The sequence below is a fragment of the Bos taurus genome, chromosome 23 (assembly GCF_002263795.3).
Source record: "Bos taurus isolate L1 Dominette 01449 registration number 42190680 breed Hereford chromosome 23, ARS-UCD2.0, whole genome shotgun sequence".
Taxonomy (NCBI): domain Eukaryota; kingdom Metazoa; phylum Chordata; class Mammalia; order Artiodactyla; family Bovidae; genus Bos; species Bos taurus.
The window spans coordinates 29032648-29049700 of record NC_037350.1 but is presented as its reverse complement, the minus strand read 5'-3'; the positions used below and the strand labels follow the sequence as shown (position 1 = coordinate 29049700).

General features: G+C 43.8%; 1 protein-coding gene across 4 annotated transcripts in view; it reads left to right on the top strand.

The window, feature by feature from the left end:
* Positions 1-17053, top strand: part of LOC786987 (uncharacterized) — a 55973-nt gene that overhangs the window by 19884 nt on the left and 19036 nt on the right. For 2 of the 4 annotated variants that reach the window (XM_024984040.2, XM_010818399.4), the window contains exons 1-3: positions 2741-2848; positions 3686-3802; positions 12935-13051. In XM_024984040.2, the coding sequence (XP_024839808.1) occupies positions 2825-2848; positions 3686-3802; positions 12935-13051 (258 nt within the window). In that variant the 5' untranslated portion in view covers positions 2741-2824. Of the gene's footprint in view, positions 1-2740; positions 2849-3685; positions 3803-11998; positions 12099-12934; positions 13052-17053 lie in introns of those variants that run through there. The other 2 variants (XM_059880635.1, XM_059880636.1) reach the window with 2 other exon arrangements.

Sequence of the window (17053 nt, the reverse complement as noted above, 5' to 3'; positions counted from 1 at the left end):
TACGACTTCTGCTTATCAACAAAAATACTAATACCTACCTCATTAGAATGCTAAAATTTTAATTAAGTATCATTTAATAATACCTTGTGCAGCTTCTGAAATATAGTAAGTACTAAGTAAATGTTATTTCTCACTTTTTATTCACTTCCTTATTCATGCATTTCATAATTCATTCATGCCTTTACTAAATATTTGTTTATTTAGTGTGCCAGACAGCATGCCTGAGGAGTGCTGAAAATGCAAGACAATTAAGACCCAATTATGAAGGACTTCCTTGGTGGTCCAGACGTTAAAATGCCCCACTTCCAGTGCAGGGGCCCCAGGTTAGATCCTTGGTCAGGGAACTGTGGTCCCATTTGCTACATGGTCCAGCCAAAAACAAAAAGAGAGACACAATTATGACCTTCAAGATTCCTACTATTGACTGAGGGTGAAGGGTAAGTAAACTGATGAACTTGTGGCTGAAGAAATGGCCTCTGAGAGGTTTGTAGAAGAAGTATAAAAGGACAGAAGATGGGCATGTAACCCTGAATACTATGGCATAGGATGCAAGAGAGTCAGGAGGCCTTCCTGGAGGAGATGCTGCTTATGTTGCATATTCTAGTACATCCACAGTGTTGGGGATACAGTGGGACGGAACGGTGTGCTCAATGACTCAGTGACAGAGAGAGCTTGACAAGTTCAAGGACACACAGGGAGTCCAGGAAATTATGCATGGAAGCAGCTAGACCTACAGATCTGCAACTCAGGGCTGACTGTGGATACAGATCTGAGGGGTATCAATGGACAAATATCATCCCTGGGAAATGTCATGCCTGGGCTCTCCCTCCGGGAGCCTCTGGCCAAGGTTCCCTGCTTCCCCAGAGAATGCAGATATTGGCACCAGGATGGTGCTTGTACAATAGACTTTCTTGGCAGTTGACTCCTGCTCCCACTTCAGGGGCATGGGTTCAATCCCTGGTTCCAAGAACTAAGATCCTGCATGCCTTAGGGTGAGAGAAAGCCTGCAAGAGAGAGATTTAATTATAAGAAGCTTTAACCATCTACTGTCCCTCTTCTCTTTATTCAGAAATAACATTAAGACCTAAGAAAGTATTAGATACAAATAAAATTTTGAAGGTGACGGCAGCTTATTCAACTCTGCTTTGTACAGCTCTCCTTTCTTGCTCCAGACCCATTCCCTCATGCTTATCCTGCTGCAGGGGTCTCACTTTTCCTATTGCCCTCAGCCTCATCTGACATATTCTACCTGGCCACTGATGACCTTACAGAGTTCCCAAATCCTATTGAACTGTGGATGCAGGATCAGTACAGGTAAACCTTTTCTACTCTGAAGCAACCAGATATCACAAACTTGTATTCTAAACAGAGAACTTGGAGAATTATCTGAAGAGAGAATAGTAGGTCAAGATTTACAGTCTTCCATCAAATGTTCTTTTCCCTTCATACTCATCCTGTGTGTTTAAATAAGTATGTCTACACCACAAAATAATTGAAACAACAATCAGTTTTTTCAGTTTAATAAGCTGTCTAATAAGAGTTTCAAATATGTGATTTATGTTGTTTGTTAAAATACTGGAATGAGCTCTTGAGTCCCAGAACTCTGTGTAGCCACTTCTGTAACCCAAGTTCTCCAGGATGGAAACTCCTAGAATAAATGGGATCATCTGATATTTATCAGTGAGTGAAGGTACAATAAATGACCACTGGAAACACACAAAAGATGACAACTTGCATTTTTACAGATGTTTCACTTGAAAACGTTTGAGGCACTTTTAATAAATGCTTTTCTTGAAGTGGGATGTGGCGATATTCTGAGACTTTGGGAAACGAGAGCAATTCATTTGGAATGTTAGGAGATCAGAGTGATCCGGAAACTTCCCTGAGCACTCACAGTTTATGTACTCTCTTTTTGTCCTAATCCATACATATCTGAAGAGCCAGGGAGGAAAGAGCTCCTAGTGAGTGTCCAGCAGTAAAGGTGAGGAAGTGGAGGCACTGTGGGTGAAAGGGATGAGTGATTGTTTTCTCTGTGGAAGGTGGGAGGCAGCATTGGATTGTTGGTTTGGGGCTGTTCTCAAGTAGTGGGTTTGATTTGCAGGTTCACAGACAGCACAGGAAGTGATAGAAAGCTCAAGATCCAGGAATCTAAAGTTCTTTGTAAAGGGCATTTATGAACAAAGATTTCAGAGCCTGGAAGACACTAGGAATTCTCTCCAACCATATCATTTTATAGACCAGAAAACCAACATCCAGGGAGGTGAACAGACTTGCTCAGGTTCATTGAGTGTCAGCGCTGGGACTGGAACTCATGGCTCTTCTCAGTGCAGGGCTATTTATCCTCCAGGTGTGCTTCAGATATTCTGCAGGCTAGCGTGAACAGGCTGCTCCTGGTCACATCACCCACAGCAAATCTCACTGTCTTTTCCTGGGTACACTTGCTCTCATGAAGGTCCCCAGCTAATGTGGGCGGGTCACTTAAGAGCAGCAGGAAATGACCCCAAGTGTTAAAGGTCTTAAGACCAGTAAGGGTTCAAGGCTGCAGGCTAACCTTTTTCTCAGTTGTTAATCAGAAAAATTCTCAACAGAAAAATATCATCCCATGTTTCGAAAAAGGAGAGCAAATGCTTGGGCAGGAAGTATTTGTACTGACTCTCCTATAGCAAAAGTGAAAGTAAATTCAGGAGACCATGCAAGGGCCAAGAGTATAAGGAAGCTTGATAAACACAGCAGGTGGGCGGGGCATTTCCTACTAACCAGCTTGTTTAAACTGGAGGACAAGTCTTTTGCTCTGTCTCTTGATTCTGCCTCTCTGATTGCAGACATGGCCGCCCGGGACACTGCCTCTGTGAGTTGGGATTTGATACTGGGTTGGGGGAAGTGAGAGGACTTCTGAGACATGAGAGAGTCTCAGGAATGGATGAAGAACAAGCTAGGAGGTGAAGGGGCCATGCTGGAAATGCATCTGGAAGGGGAGGAGATGGGTATTGATCCCTATTCAATGTGAAGAAAGTTTCCATGAAGAGAACCAGATCATTTGGCTCCTGAGTTCTCTTGCATCGAGAGCTTACACTCGTCACTGGTAGGGGTACTTGGGAGGAAGTGGGAGTGGGTTTTGTGCTCAGCGCCAAAGAATTGATGCTTTTAAACTGTGGTGTTGGAGAAGACTCTTGAGAGTCCTTTGAACTGCAAGGAGTTCAAACCAGTCCATCCTAAAGGAGATCAGTCCTGGGTGTTCTTTGGAAGGACTGACACTGAAGCTGAAACTCCAATATTTTGGCCACATCATGGAAGAGTTGACTCATTGGAAAGACTCTGATGCTGGGAGGGATTGGGGGCAGGAGGAGAAGGGGACGACAGAGGATGAGATGGCTGGATGGCATCACCAACTCGATGGACATGAGTGGGTAAACTCTGGTTTTGGTGATGGACAGGGCAGCCTGGCATGCTGTGATTCATGGGGTCGCAAAGAGTCAGCCACGACGGAGCGACTGAACTGACCCATTACAGAGACCTTCACTGACCAACTGGAAGATGGAATGAGCAAGAAACCCTGTTTAGAAAACATCTTCTCATAGTGTTTTTGCTTTTATTTTATAATATTAATTCGTTTATTATAGTGACCCTATTTTCAATATTATTTGGCCGTATGTATTTCTTATGTTTTTATATCTGACCATTATAGGATGATTATCCAACCATTGCAGAGACCTCCGATAACTCACAGGAAGACAGCATGAGTCAGACTAATGAAGCAACCCTGTATTACCCACAAGGCTCCTCTCGCAATCCAATCGTCCAGGTGAGAATACTGGACTGGGGGGCCATTCTCTTCTCCAGGTGATCTTCCCCACCCAAGGACTGAACCCAGCGTCTCCAGCACTGCAGCCTGACAGCATAATAGGATTTTAATACATGGTAACTATTATCCTTATTTCACATCAGAAAAGAGATTTTTTTTAAATTTTATTTTATTTTTAAACTTTACATAATTGTATTAGTTTTGCCAAATATCAAAATGAATCCGGGTACTACGCAAGGTAAAGACAGACTGGGGTATAAATTTATACCACTTTTCATATATTAATCCTAAGCTTAGTCATCTGAAAATTGGTTACTACTTCTATTTTATACAGCAAAAAAACAAGGTAATTGAGATTAAATAATAGGCCCAGGGTCACATGGTTTGTAAATGCTTATCAGGATTTCAACACAAATCTGACTAATTGAAAGGTCCTTCCTTTTTTCATGAACCAGGCTCTAATATGCTAGGGATAGTGAAAGATAAAAGACAAAGACAAGGCAAAGACTGACCTTAAAGTCTAAATAATTTTATAGTCATACTGGAGATAAATAAATGCAAGAGACAACATTCAGGTGTATAGACCACTGGTTCTAGAGATGTAGAGTTATAAAATTAAAATCATCTAATTCTGTGATTACATAGCCACACACTAGTTCAGACAGGCAAGCCAAACCAAAGATGCCAAACTCTGAAAACAGGCACAGAAGGATAAAACTGCACAGACATCTTTACCACAGGTACACATGAATTTCCAAACACATAGCTCAGACATACGTAGACACGTATACAAAAACGAACGCCAAAATTACTCTCAAGATCCAGGACACAACTCTGTCTGAAATAATGTTCTATAATGTGTCCCTACACATGATTTGGGATTCCAGAATGTGCTCCTCATCTGTAGGACCATTTTTTTAAAGTGTGGTGTGTACTATGCCCGCCTTGGTGTCTTATTCTGTGGCAAGTATATTTAGACCTTCAGTTTCCAGGTGAGAAGTTGGTTTCTTGCTCCTGCTCTGGATTCTCCAGGTTTGAAGTGGCCATGGCGGGATGCAAGAAAGACCAAGTGACACGACTGTTGATTTCTGAAATGGGTGCTTGAGATCAGAGCAGTAACCATAGGGCAGGAGAACTGGGGTGCATGCTTCCTGCTGTTTAGCCAGAGAATGAATAGAATGTCTTGGGAGTATGAAGCTCCCTTGCCAGGGTCCAGCCCCGGTGGATCCAGGGAATTCGAAGCGGGGACGGCGTCGGCGAGGATCAGGAAACAATTGCTTAATTAAATGTTAATTAAGGATATAAAGAGTAATAGAATAAGGATAGCTCAGTGAGGAAATTCAGTGGAGAAAAGAGGCTGAAATGAGGATAGCTCAGTGAGGAAATTCAGTGGAGAAAAGAGGCTGAATAATTCAGCCAGAAAGGTGAGAGAAAGAACGACATGGGGGACCAAGCTTCTGTGAACAAGGCCCACACTTCATTTTCCAAAGTAGTTTTTATACCTTAAGTTATGCATAGAGGATAATGGGGGAAGGGGTAGAGTCATGCAGTAAGCCAGGCTTTCTTCCTGCAAACTTATCATATGCAAAAGTTTAGGTGATTTGCATCATCTTCTGGCCCAGAGGCCTGTTAACATTTTAAGACCCTTTCTTCAGAAAACTTATTTTTCTCTAAAGGTGATTAGTCAGGCGCCACCCTCCAAAAGCATTAGATAAAGTTGCATTCCTACAGGGCAAAGGTGTGGTGGGCTATAACAAGAAAAAGAATCAACTCAAGGGTCCAAGGTTACAAACATTAAAGCTGCTACTTACACCAATTATGTCAATCAATACACTGCCAGGGACACAGCAGGTAAGGGATATGGAGACTTAGCAGCAAACATTGGCCCAACAAGTGAAAAACCCTTCACCAATACAATTTCTAATCAATCTTTTAACTGCTCAAAGGAACCTGTATTTAGACAGTTTAGAACATCTCATGCCTCTGACAGCTGGGAGGCTCTGAGCAATCACATGTGGCCGGAAAAACCTATTCAGGCAGGCTAGAGGACTTCCAAAGGAGTTTGTAGGTTGAAACACTATCACACCCAGGAATTTTATTAACTGGAGCTGTAAGTTAACTCTTTTTTTCAGACAGAGGTAGTGGGGGACAGCCCCCGGTAAAGTCAGAGGTGTAGGTGAGAGCACAAAGCATAAAGTAGGCAGACTCTGGTTTTGGGGGTAGATGCTCGAGAATTTCCAGGGAGACTCCTGAGGCTCAATCCTGCCTTTGCCTATCCAGAGCCTCCTTCCTCATGACCTTTGTCATGGGCGGAGCTCCTGCTCCAAGCACTCCCTAAGTCCTGGGAAGCATTGAAATCCTCCCCAAGTCCTGGAAAGCAGAGGTGAGGATGTGGGTTCCTAGAGAACCCTGTAAGGAGGTGTAGACAAGGCAAGGGCCTGACCCTTGTGGCAATGGCAAATCAGGATGAGCTGGTGGTGGCAGCAAAATCGTCCTCCCTGGTTATAAAGGGCAGAGCAGTTGTAGAGAATGAGAAAGGGTGTTGAGCCTCTTACTGAAGAGGAAACCAGGGAATCAACTACTCTTGGTGTTTAGGAGAGAAGATGGAGCTCTGGAGACTCTACGACCCTTGCCCTTAATTAGTCTTTGTATGGAATATTCAGAGTGAGCTCCCCCAGTGTAGCAAAGGGAAAACATTGGAGAGAAAGGCCCTTTTGGGTAGGCTGTCCCTGGCAGTGTGTGGAAACCAGAGGCAGAACAATTCCTTCTCACATCATGGCTACTCTTAATTTTTAACTGGTTTAAGATTTCAATCTCTGCTGAGAGACCTTGGCCAGCTATTTAGCCTCATACTGCTTGGTGTCATCATGTGTTGCAACCCTCATCTGTGGGGGATTTTTGTTGGTCTGGTGGCTAAGAGTCCACCAGCCAGGGCAGGAGACACAGGTACCATCCCTGATCTGGAAAGTGCACACATTCCCTCTGAGCAACAAAGCCAGTGCCCACAACTACTGTGCCTGTGCTCTAGAACCCGTGCTCAGCAACAAGAGAAGCCACAGCAATGAGAAAACTGCGTACCACAACAAGAGAAAGCCCGTGCACAGGAACGTAGACCCAGGGCAGCCAAAACTAAATAAATCTTAAAAAAAAAAAAAAAAAGAATACCTTCCCTGTGGGAGATGTTGTGGATTAAATGACATCATCCTCAGTTTTGACTGCAGCTTTGCCCCCTAACCCTCCTAGCTGCTGTCATCCCCACCTCACCCTCTTGGTCCCTTTTTTCCATGAAGGGCTTTGTCCTGACTCACTCTCACTCTCTCCACAGCTACCTCTGTGATTCCTGAGAATTCAGTATCCACAGAGACTGTACTTCTGTAGCATCTCCTTTCAGTTTCTTCCTGAGTACGCCCCTAGACATTTATCACTGTGCTTCATCTCCCTCATATCTTTACATCTCTCTCTCCAGTTTAGATTCCCTAGGCAGTCATTATAATTACTTTTTTTTTTCTCACATATTCTATATAGGTGTATGATAAAATCCAGCTAAAATCCTAGCCTTTCCCTGCATCTGTTCAGTTGATTGTGGATGAAGAAAAGGCCATAGTTGTGTTGAGAAATTTCATATAGCATCATGACCACTAACTTCATTTTTATATTTTTGCAGCTTTATTGAAAAGTGATTTTCACTTAACAGCTTGTCAGTTTAAAGCATATAATATTACGACTTATATACCTATACATGGCAAAGTGTTTACCACACAAAAGTTAGCACATTCTTCATCTCATAATCAACATTTTGTATTGTGATGGTGGTGAAAACATTAAAATTCTATTCTCATAGCAACTTTTAAGTATCCAATACAATCATATTAACTATGGTCAACACCAGCACTCCCCAACCTTTTTGACACCAGGGACTAGTTGCGTGGAAGAGAATTTTTCCAGGGACCTCGGCCAGGGAGCTGGGAAAGGTGAGGATGGTTTTCATTTCTCCTGCCATTCACCTTCTCTGGGCAACCCATCTCCTAACAGGCCACGGTTTGGTTCCTGTTCATTGCCTGGGGTTGGGGACCACTGGTCAACACACTGATCATTAGATTCCCAGACCTTATCATTTCATACCTGAGACTTTGTACCCTCAGAACATCCACCTCCGCATTTCCTGAAACCCTCAGTCCCTGGCAATGTCAAGGGCCTTTTCCTCTGTATTTCATTCTAGGAGCTCTATGCTTAAATGTCTTACATTTTAATCTTTACTCCATTCAACATTGTGAGGGGGAGTGGGACTGAGATCTGTTTCAGTTTTTCATCATGCAGACATCCCATTTTCCCAACACTATTTATTAAAAGGTCTGTCTTCTCCCCATTGAGCATTCTTGGCTCCCTTGTGAAATAGGCATTGACCATATATGAATGGGCTTACATTTGGCCTCTCGTTTCTGTTCCACTGGTCTATATGTCTGTTTTTATCCAAGTACCAAACTACTATCAACAGTATAGCCGCATCTATAGTTTGAGGTATCAATACTCAAGAAATGTTTCCTTTTCTACTCACTTATTCATTCATTTATTAACTTATTCATGCATTTGGTACCCAGTTGGTAAGTACATCCTGTGTCCGTCAACATGCCTGGGAAGTGCTGAACATATAGGATAATTCAGATACAGTCATGACCCTCAAGATTTCCACTGTTGACTAAGGGTAAAGGACAAGCAAGCAGATGACCTTATCGCTGGAGAACATGCTCTAGAAGGTTTGCAGAGGGTCTGGAAAAGGACAGGAGATGAGCATATAACCCTGGAGAGGGTGGAACAGAGTCAGAGAGGACTTTCTAGAGGAGATGCTGCTTACATTGCATATTCTAATAAATCCAAGGTGTGGAGGGTAGAGTCAGAGGGAAAGGGTGCTCAGTGCCCAAGTCGCAGAGAGCCAGGCAAGTTCAAGGATGCAGGGAAGTCCACAGAACCATGCATAGAAGCAGCTAGATACACTGATCTGCAGCTCAGGGTTGTGGCTCTGGGTAGAACTCGGAGGACTCAGAGGTATTGGCACACAGATATCATTGCTGGCAAACGACATTTCTGGGCTCAGCATCCTGGAGATTCTGTCCAAGGCTGCCCTGAGAATGCAGACATAGGCACCAACATAGCGTAGGGCCCTGAAGCCAGAAGGGCAAGACAGAAAGGCTCTGAGAAGACATGATTTAATTTTGAGCAGTTTCAAGCATCCATACTTCCTCTTCTCTTTCCAGAAGTGGCATGGAGATTAAAGAAATTAAATGAGTGCAAGTAAACTTTGAAAATAGGCTGCCTTGTTCAGTCTTCCTTACTCTTTCCAGGTCCCTCTCCCATCCGTGTCCTGCCACAGGACTCTTTCCTTCCAGATCACCCTCAACCTAATCTGAGCTTTTTTGCCTAGCCACTGGTGAGGTTTCAGAATCCCCAGGTCCTACTGGACAGTGGACTTGGGATAGCACTTTACTGCTGTGTCTCAGTCAAAGCTCACAATCCTGTTTTCTAAACACAGGGAGAGTAAGACCTGGGGAGCTGTCTGAAGGGAGAAAAGGCAGGTCAAGGTTTCCACTCGATTCCATCCGGCATTCTGCCCCCTTCACACTCATGTGTTTCAGAATGTATGTCTTCCCCCCAAAAACACACTAAAACAAGTATTAGGTTTTCCAACATGATTCACTCTCCAGTGAGAACTTCAAAGAGGGGAACATGACATCGGATTAAGGTTTTCAAAATATTGAAATGAGTTCTCGGCTCATGCCAGAGAGAGCCTGGCATGTTCAAGGACATGCAGGGAGTCCAAGGAACCATGCATGGAAGCAGCTAGACCTGCTGCTGCTAAGTCGCTTCAGTCATGTCCAATCTGTGCGACCCCATAGACCGCAGCCCACCAGGCTCCCCCGTCCCTGGGATTCTCCAGGCAAGAACACTGGAGTGGGTTGCCATTTCCTTCTCCAATGCATGAAAGTGAAAAGTGAAAGTGAAGTCGTGTCTGACTCTTAGCGACCCCATGGATTGCAGCCCACCAGGCTCCTCCGTCCAAGGGATTTTCCAGGCAAGAGTACTGGAGTGGGGTGCCATTGCCCTCTCCATAGCTAGACCTACAGACCTGCAACTCAGGGTTGGCTGTGGGTACAGATCTGAAGGGTATCAACAGACAAATATCATCCCTGGGAAATGTCATGCCTGGACTCTCCCTCCGGGAGCCTCTGGTGAAGGTTCCCTGCTTCCCCAGAGAATGCAGATATTGGCACCAGGATGGTGCTTGTATCATAGACTTTCTTGTCAGTTGACTCCTGCTCCCATTTCAGGGGCACGGGTTCAATCCCTGGTTCCAAGAACTAAGATCCTGCATGTCTTAGGGTGAGAGAAAGCCTGCAAGAGAGAGATTGATTATAAGAAGCTTTAACCATCTACTGTCCCTCTTCTCTTTATTCAGAAATAACATTAAGACCTAAGAAAGTATTAGGTACTAATAAAATTTTGAAGGTGACGGCAGCTTATTCAACTCTGCTTTGTACAACTCTCCTTTCTTGCTCCAGACCCATTCCCTCATCCTTATCCTCCTGCAGGGGTTTCACTTTTCCTATTGCCCTCAACCTCATCTGACATTTTCTTCCTGGCCACTGATGACATTTCAGAGTTCCCATATCCTATTGAACAGTGGGTGCAGGATCAGCACAGGTAAACCTTTTCTACTCTGAAGCAACCAGATATCACAAACTTGTATTCTAAACAGAGAACTTGGAGAATTATCTGAAGGGAGAATAGTAGGTCAAGATTTCCAGTCTATTCCATAAAACGTTCTTTTCCTTTATACTTTTTTCTTTTCTTTCCACATACTCATCCTATGTTCTTTTCTTTCCACATGCTCATCCTGTGTGTTTAAATAAGTATGTCTACACCACAAAATAATTGAAATAACAATCAGTTCAATTAGCTGTCTAACAAGAGTTTCAAATACGTGATTTATGTTAAGTTTGTTAAAATACTGGAATGAGCTCTTGAATCCCAGAACTCTGTGTAGCCACTTCTGTAACCCAAGTTCTCCAGGATGGAAACTCCTAGAGTAAATGGAATCATCTGATATTTATCAGTGAGGGAGGGTACAGTAAATGACCACTGGAAACACACAAAAGATGACAACTTGCATTTTTACAGACCTTTCACTTGAAAACGTTTGAAGCACTTTTAATAAATGCTTTTCTTGAAGTGGGATGTGGCAATGTTCTGAAACTTTGGGAAACGAGAGCAATTCATTTGGAATGTTAGGAGGTCAGAGTGATCCGGAAACTTCCCTGAGCACTCACAGTTTATGTACTCTCTTTTTGTCCTAATCCATACATATCTGAAGAGCCAGGGAGGAAATAGCTCCTAGTGAGTGTCCAGCAGTAAAGGTGAGGAAGTGGAGGCACTGTGGGTGAAAGGGATGAGTGATTGTTTTCCCTGTGGAAGGTGGGAGGCAGCATTGGATTGTTGGTTTGGGGCTGTTCTCAAGTAGTGGGTTTGATTTGTAGGTTCACAGACAGCACAGGAAGTGATAGAAAGCTCAAGATCCAGGAATCTAAAGTTCTTTGTAAAGGGCATTTATGAACAAAGATTTCAGAGCCTGGAAGACACTAGGAATTCTCTCCAACCATATCATTTTATAGACCAGAAAACCAACATCCAGGGAGGTGAACAGACTTGCTCAGGTTCATTGAGTGTCAGCGCTGGGACTGGAACTCATGGCTCTTCTCAGTGCAGGGCTATTTATCCTCCAGGTGTGCTTCAGATATTCTGCAGGCTAGCGTGAACAGGCTGCTCCTGGTCACATCACCCACAGCAAATCTCAGTCTTTTCCTGGGTACCCTTGTTCTCACGAAGGTCCCCAGCTAATGTGGGCGGGTCACTTAAGAGCAGCAGGAAATGACCCCAAGTGTTAAAGGTCTTAAGGCCAGTAAGGGTTCAGGGCTGCAGGCTAACCTTTTTCTCAGTTGTTAATCAGAAAAATTCTCAACAGAAGAATATCATCCCATATTTTGAAAAAGGAGGGCAAATGGATTGGCTGACCTAAGAAATGCTTGGGCAGGAGGTATTGTTATTGACTCTCCTATAGCAAAAGTGAAAGTAAATTCAGGAGACCAAGGGAGAGCCAAGAGTACAAGGAAGCTTGATAAACACAGCAGGTTGGTGGGGCATTTCCTACTAACCAGCTTGTTTAAACTGGAGGACAAGTCTTTTGCTCTGTCTCTTGATTCTGCCTCTCTGATTGCAAGACATGGGCACCCCACACACCGCCTCTGTGAGTTGGGATTTGATACCGGGTTGGGGGAAGTGAGAGGACTTCTGAGACATGAGAGAGTCTCAGGAATGGATGAAGAACAAGCTAGGAGGTGAAGGGGCCATGCTGGAAATGCATCTGGAAGGGGAGGAGATGGGTACTGATACCTAATCAATGTGAAGAAAGTTTCCATGAAGAGAACCAGGTCATTTGGCTCCTGAGTTCTCTTGCATCGAGAGCTTACACTGGTCACTGGTAGGGGTACTTGGGAGGAAGTGGGAGTGGGTTTTGTGCTCAGCGCCAAAGAATTGATGCTTTTGAACTGTGGTGTTGGAAAAGACTCTTGAGAGTCCCTTGGACTGCAGGGAGTTCCAACCAGTCCATCCTAAAGGAGATCAGTCCTGGGTGTTCTTTGGAAGGACTGATGCTGAAGCTGAAACTCCAATATTTTGGCCACATCATGGAAGAGTTGACTCATTGGAAAGACTCTGATGCTGGGAGGGATTGGGGCAGGAGGAGAAGGGGACGACAGAGGATGAGATGGCTGGATGGCATCACCAACTACATGGACATGAGTGGGTAAACTCTGGTTTTGGTGACGGACAGGGAGGCCTGGCATGCTGTGATTCATGGGGTTGCAAAGAGTCAGCCACGACTGAGCGACTGAACTGACCCATTACAGAGACCTTCACTGACCAACTGGAAGATGGAATGAGCAAGAAACCCTGTCTAGAAAACATCTTCTCATAGTGTTTTTACTTTTATTTTATAATATTAATTCATTTATTATAGTGACCCTATTTTCAATATTATTTGGCTGTATGTATTTCTTATGTTTTTATATCTGACCATTATAGGATGATTATCAAACCATTGCAGAGACCTCCGCTAACTCACAGGAAGACAGCATGAGTCAGACTAATGAAGCAACCCTGTATTACCCACAAGGCTCCTCTCGCAATCCAATCCTCCAGGTGAGAATACTGGACTGGGGGGCCATTCCTTTCTCCAGGTGATCTTCCCGACCCAAGGACTGAACCCAGAGTCTCCAGCACTGCAGCCTGACACCAGAACAGGATTTTAATATATGGTAACTATTATCCTTATTTTACATCAGAAAACAGATTTTTTGAGGGTACTACGCAAGGTAAAGACAGACTGGGGTATAAATTTATACCACTTTTCATATATTAATCCTAAGCTTAGTCATCTGAAAATTGGTTACTACTTCTATTTTATACAGCAAAACAACAAGGTAATTGAGATTAAATAATAGGCCCAGGGTCACATGGTTTGTAAATGCTTATCAGGATTTCAACACAAATCTGACTAATTGAAAGGTCCTTCCTTTTTTCATGAACCAGGCTCTAATATGCTAGGGATAGTGAAAGATAAAAGACAAAGACAAGGCAAAGACTGACCTTAAAGTCTAAATAATTTTATAGATGTACTGGACATAAATAAATGCAAGAGACAACATTCAGGTGTATAGATCACTGGTTCTAGAGATGTAAAGTTATAAAATTAAAATCACCTAATTCTGTGATTACATAGCCACACACTAGTAAAGACAGGCAAGTCAAACCAAAGATGCCAAACTCTGAAAACAGGCACAGAAGGATAAAACTGCACAGACATCTTTACCGCAGGTACACATGAATTTCCAAACACATAGCTCAGACATACTTAGACACATATACAAAGATGAATGCCAAAATTACTCTCAAGACCCGGGACACAACTCTGTCTGAAATAATGTTCTATAATGTGTCCCTACACATGATTTGGGATTCCAGAATGTGCTCCTCATCTGTAGGACCATTTTTTAAAGTGTGGTGTGTACTACGCCCGCCTTTGTGTCTTATTCTGTGGCAAGTATATTTAGACCTTCAGTTTCCAGGTGAGAAGTTGGTTTCTTGCTCCTGCTCTGGATTCTCCAGGTTTGAAGTGGCCGTGGCAGGGATGGAAGAAAGACCAATGACACGACTGTTGATTTCTGAAATAGGTGCTTGAGATCAGAGCAGTTACCATAGGACAGAAGAACTGGGGTGCGTGCTTCCTGCTGTTTAGCAGGAGAATGAATAGAATGTCTTGGGAGTATGAAGGGAAGCACTGAAATCCTCCCCAAGTCCTGGAAAGCAGAGGTGAGGATGTGGGTTCCTAGAGAACCCTGTAAGGAGGTGTAGACAAGGCAAGGGCCTGACCATTGTGGCAATGGCAAATCAGGATGAGCTGGTGGTGGCAGCAGAAATGTCCTCCCTGGTTATAAAGGGCAGAGCAGTTGTAGAGAATGAGAAAGGGTGTTGATGAGCCTCTTATTGGAGAGGAAACCAGGGAATCAACTACTCCTGGTGTTTAGGAGAGGAGAAGGAGCTCTGGAGACTCTATGACCCTTGCCCTTAATTAGTCTTTATATGGAATATTCAGAGTGAGCTCCCCCAGTGTAGCAAAGGGAAAACATTGGAGAGAAAGGCCCTTTTGGGTAGGCTGTCCCTGGCAGTGTGTGGAAACCAGAGGCAGAACAATTCCTTCTCACATCATTGCTACTCTTAATTTTTAACTGGTTTAAGATTTCAATCTCTGCTGAGAGACCTTGGCCAGCTATTTAGCCTCATACTGCTTGGTGTCATCATCTATAATGCATGTGTTGCAACCCTCATCTGTGGGGGATTTTTGTTGGTCTGGTGCCTACGAGTCCACCAGCCAGTGCAGGAGACACAGGTACCATCCCTGATCTGGAAAGTGCACACATTCCCTCTGAGCAACAAAGCCAGTGCCCACAACTACTGTGCCTGTGCTCTAGAACCCGTGCTCAGCAACAAGAGAAGCCACAGCAATGAGAAAACTGCGTACCACAACAAGAGAAAGCCCGTGCACAGCAACGTAGACCCAGGGCAGCCAAAACTAAACAAATCTTAAAAAAAAAAAAAAAGAATACCTTCCCTATATGAGATGTTGCAGATTAAATGCCATCATCCTCAGTTTTGACTGCAGCTTTGCCCCCTAACCCTCCTAGCTGCTGTCATCCCCACCTCACCCCTTGGCTCCCTTTTTTCCTTGAAGGGTTTTGTCCTGACTCACTCTCACTCTCTCCACAGCTACCTCTGTGATTCCTGAGAATTCAGTATCCACGGAGACTGTACTTCTGTAGCATCTCCTTTCAGTTTCTTCCTCAGTATGCCCCTAGACATTTATCACTGTGCTTCACCTCCCTCATATCTTTACATCTCTCTCTCCAGTTTAGATTCCCTAGGCAGTCATTATAATTACTTTTTTTTTTTTTCCAGACATTCTATACAGGTGTATGATAAAATCCAGCTAAAATCCTAGCCTTTCCCTGCATCTGTTCAGTTGATTGTGGATGAAGAAAAGGCCATAGTTGTGTTGAGAAATTTCACATAGCATTCATGACCACTAACTTCAATTTTATATTTTTGCAGCTTTATTGAGAAGTGATTTTCACTTAACAGCTCGTCAATTTAAAACATATAATATTATGACTTATATACCTATACATGGCAAAGTGTTTACCACAAGGTTAGCACATTCATCATCTCATAATCAACATTTTGTATTGTGATGGTGGTGAGAAATTAAAATTCTCCTCTCACAGCAACTTTTAAGTATCCAATACAATCATATTAACTATGGTCAACACCAGCACTCCCCAACCTTTTTGACACCAGGGACTAGTTGCGTGGAAGAGAATTTTTCCAGGGACCTCGGCCAGGGAGCTGGGAAAGGTGGGGATGGTTTTCATTTCTCCTGCCATTCACCTTCTCTGGGCAACCCATCTCCTAACAGGCCACGGTTTGGTTCCTGTTCATTGCCTGGGGTTGCGGACCACTGGTCAACACACTGAACATTAGATTCCCAGAACTTATCATTTCATACCTGAGATTTTGTACCCTCAGAACATCCACCTCCGCATTTCCTGAAACCCTCAGTCCCTGGCAATGTCAAGGGCCTTTTCCTCTGTATTTCATTCTAGGAGCTCTATGCTTAAACATCCTACATTTTAATCTTTACTCCATTCGACATTGTGAGGGGGAGTGGGACTGAGATCTGTTTCAGTTTTTCATCATGCAGACATCCCATTTTCCCAACACTATTTATTAAAAGGTCTGTCTTCTCCCCATTGAGCATTCTTGGCCCCCTTGTGAAATAGGTGTTGACCACATATGCACGGGCTTGCATTTGGCCTCTCGTTTCTGTTCCACTGGTCTATATGTCTGTTTTTATCCAAGTACCAAACTACTATCAGCAGTATAGCCGCATCTATAGTTTGAGGTATCAATACTCAAGAAATGTTTCCTTTTCTACTCACTTATTCATTCATTTATTAACTTATCCATGCATTTGGTACCCAGTTAGTAAGTACATCCTGTGTCCGTCCACACGCCTGGGAAGTGCTGAACGTATAGGATAATTCAGACACAGTCATGACCCTCAAGATTTCCACTGTTGACTAAAGGTAAAGAACAAGCAAGCAGATGACCTTATCACTGGAGAACATGCTCTAGAAGGTTTGCAGAGGGTCTGGAAAAGGACAGGAGATGAGCATATAACCCGGGAGAGGGTGGAACAGAGTCAGAGAGGACTTCCTAGAGGAGATACTGCTTACATTGCATATTCTAATAAATCCAAGGTGTTGAGGGTAGAGTCAGAGGGAAAGGGGAGCTCAGTGCCCAGGTGGCAGAGAGCCAGGCAAGTTCAAGGATGCAGGGAAGTCTGCAGAACCATGCATGGAAGCAGCTAGATACACTGATCTGCAGCTCAAGGTGGGGGCTCTGGGTAGAACTCAGAGGACTCAAAGGTATTGGCACACAGATATCATTGCTGGCAAATGACATTTCTGGGCTCAGCATCCTGGACATTCTGACCAAGGTTCCCTGCTTCCCTTGAGAATGCAGACATAGGCACCAACATGGCATAGGGCCCTGGAGCCAGAAGGGCAAGACAGAAAAGCTCTGAGA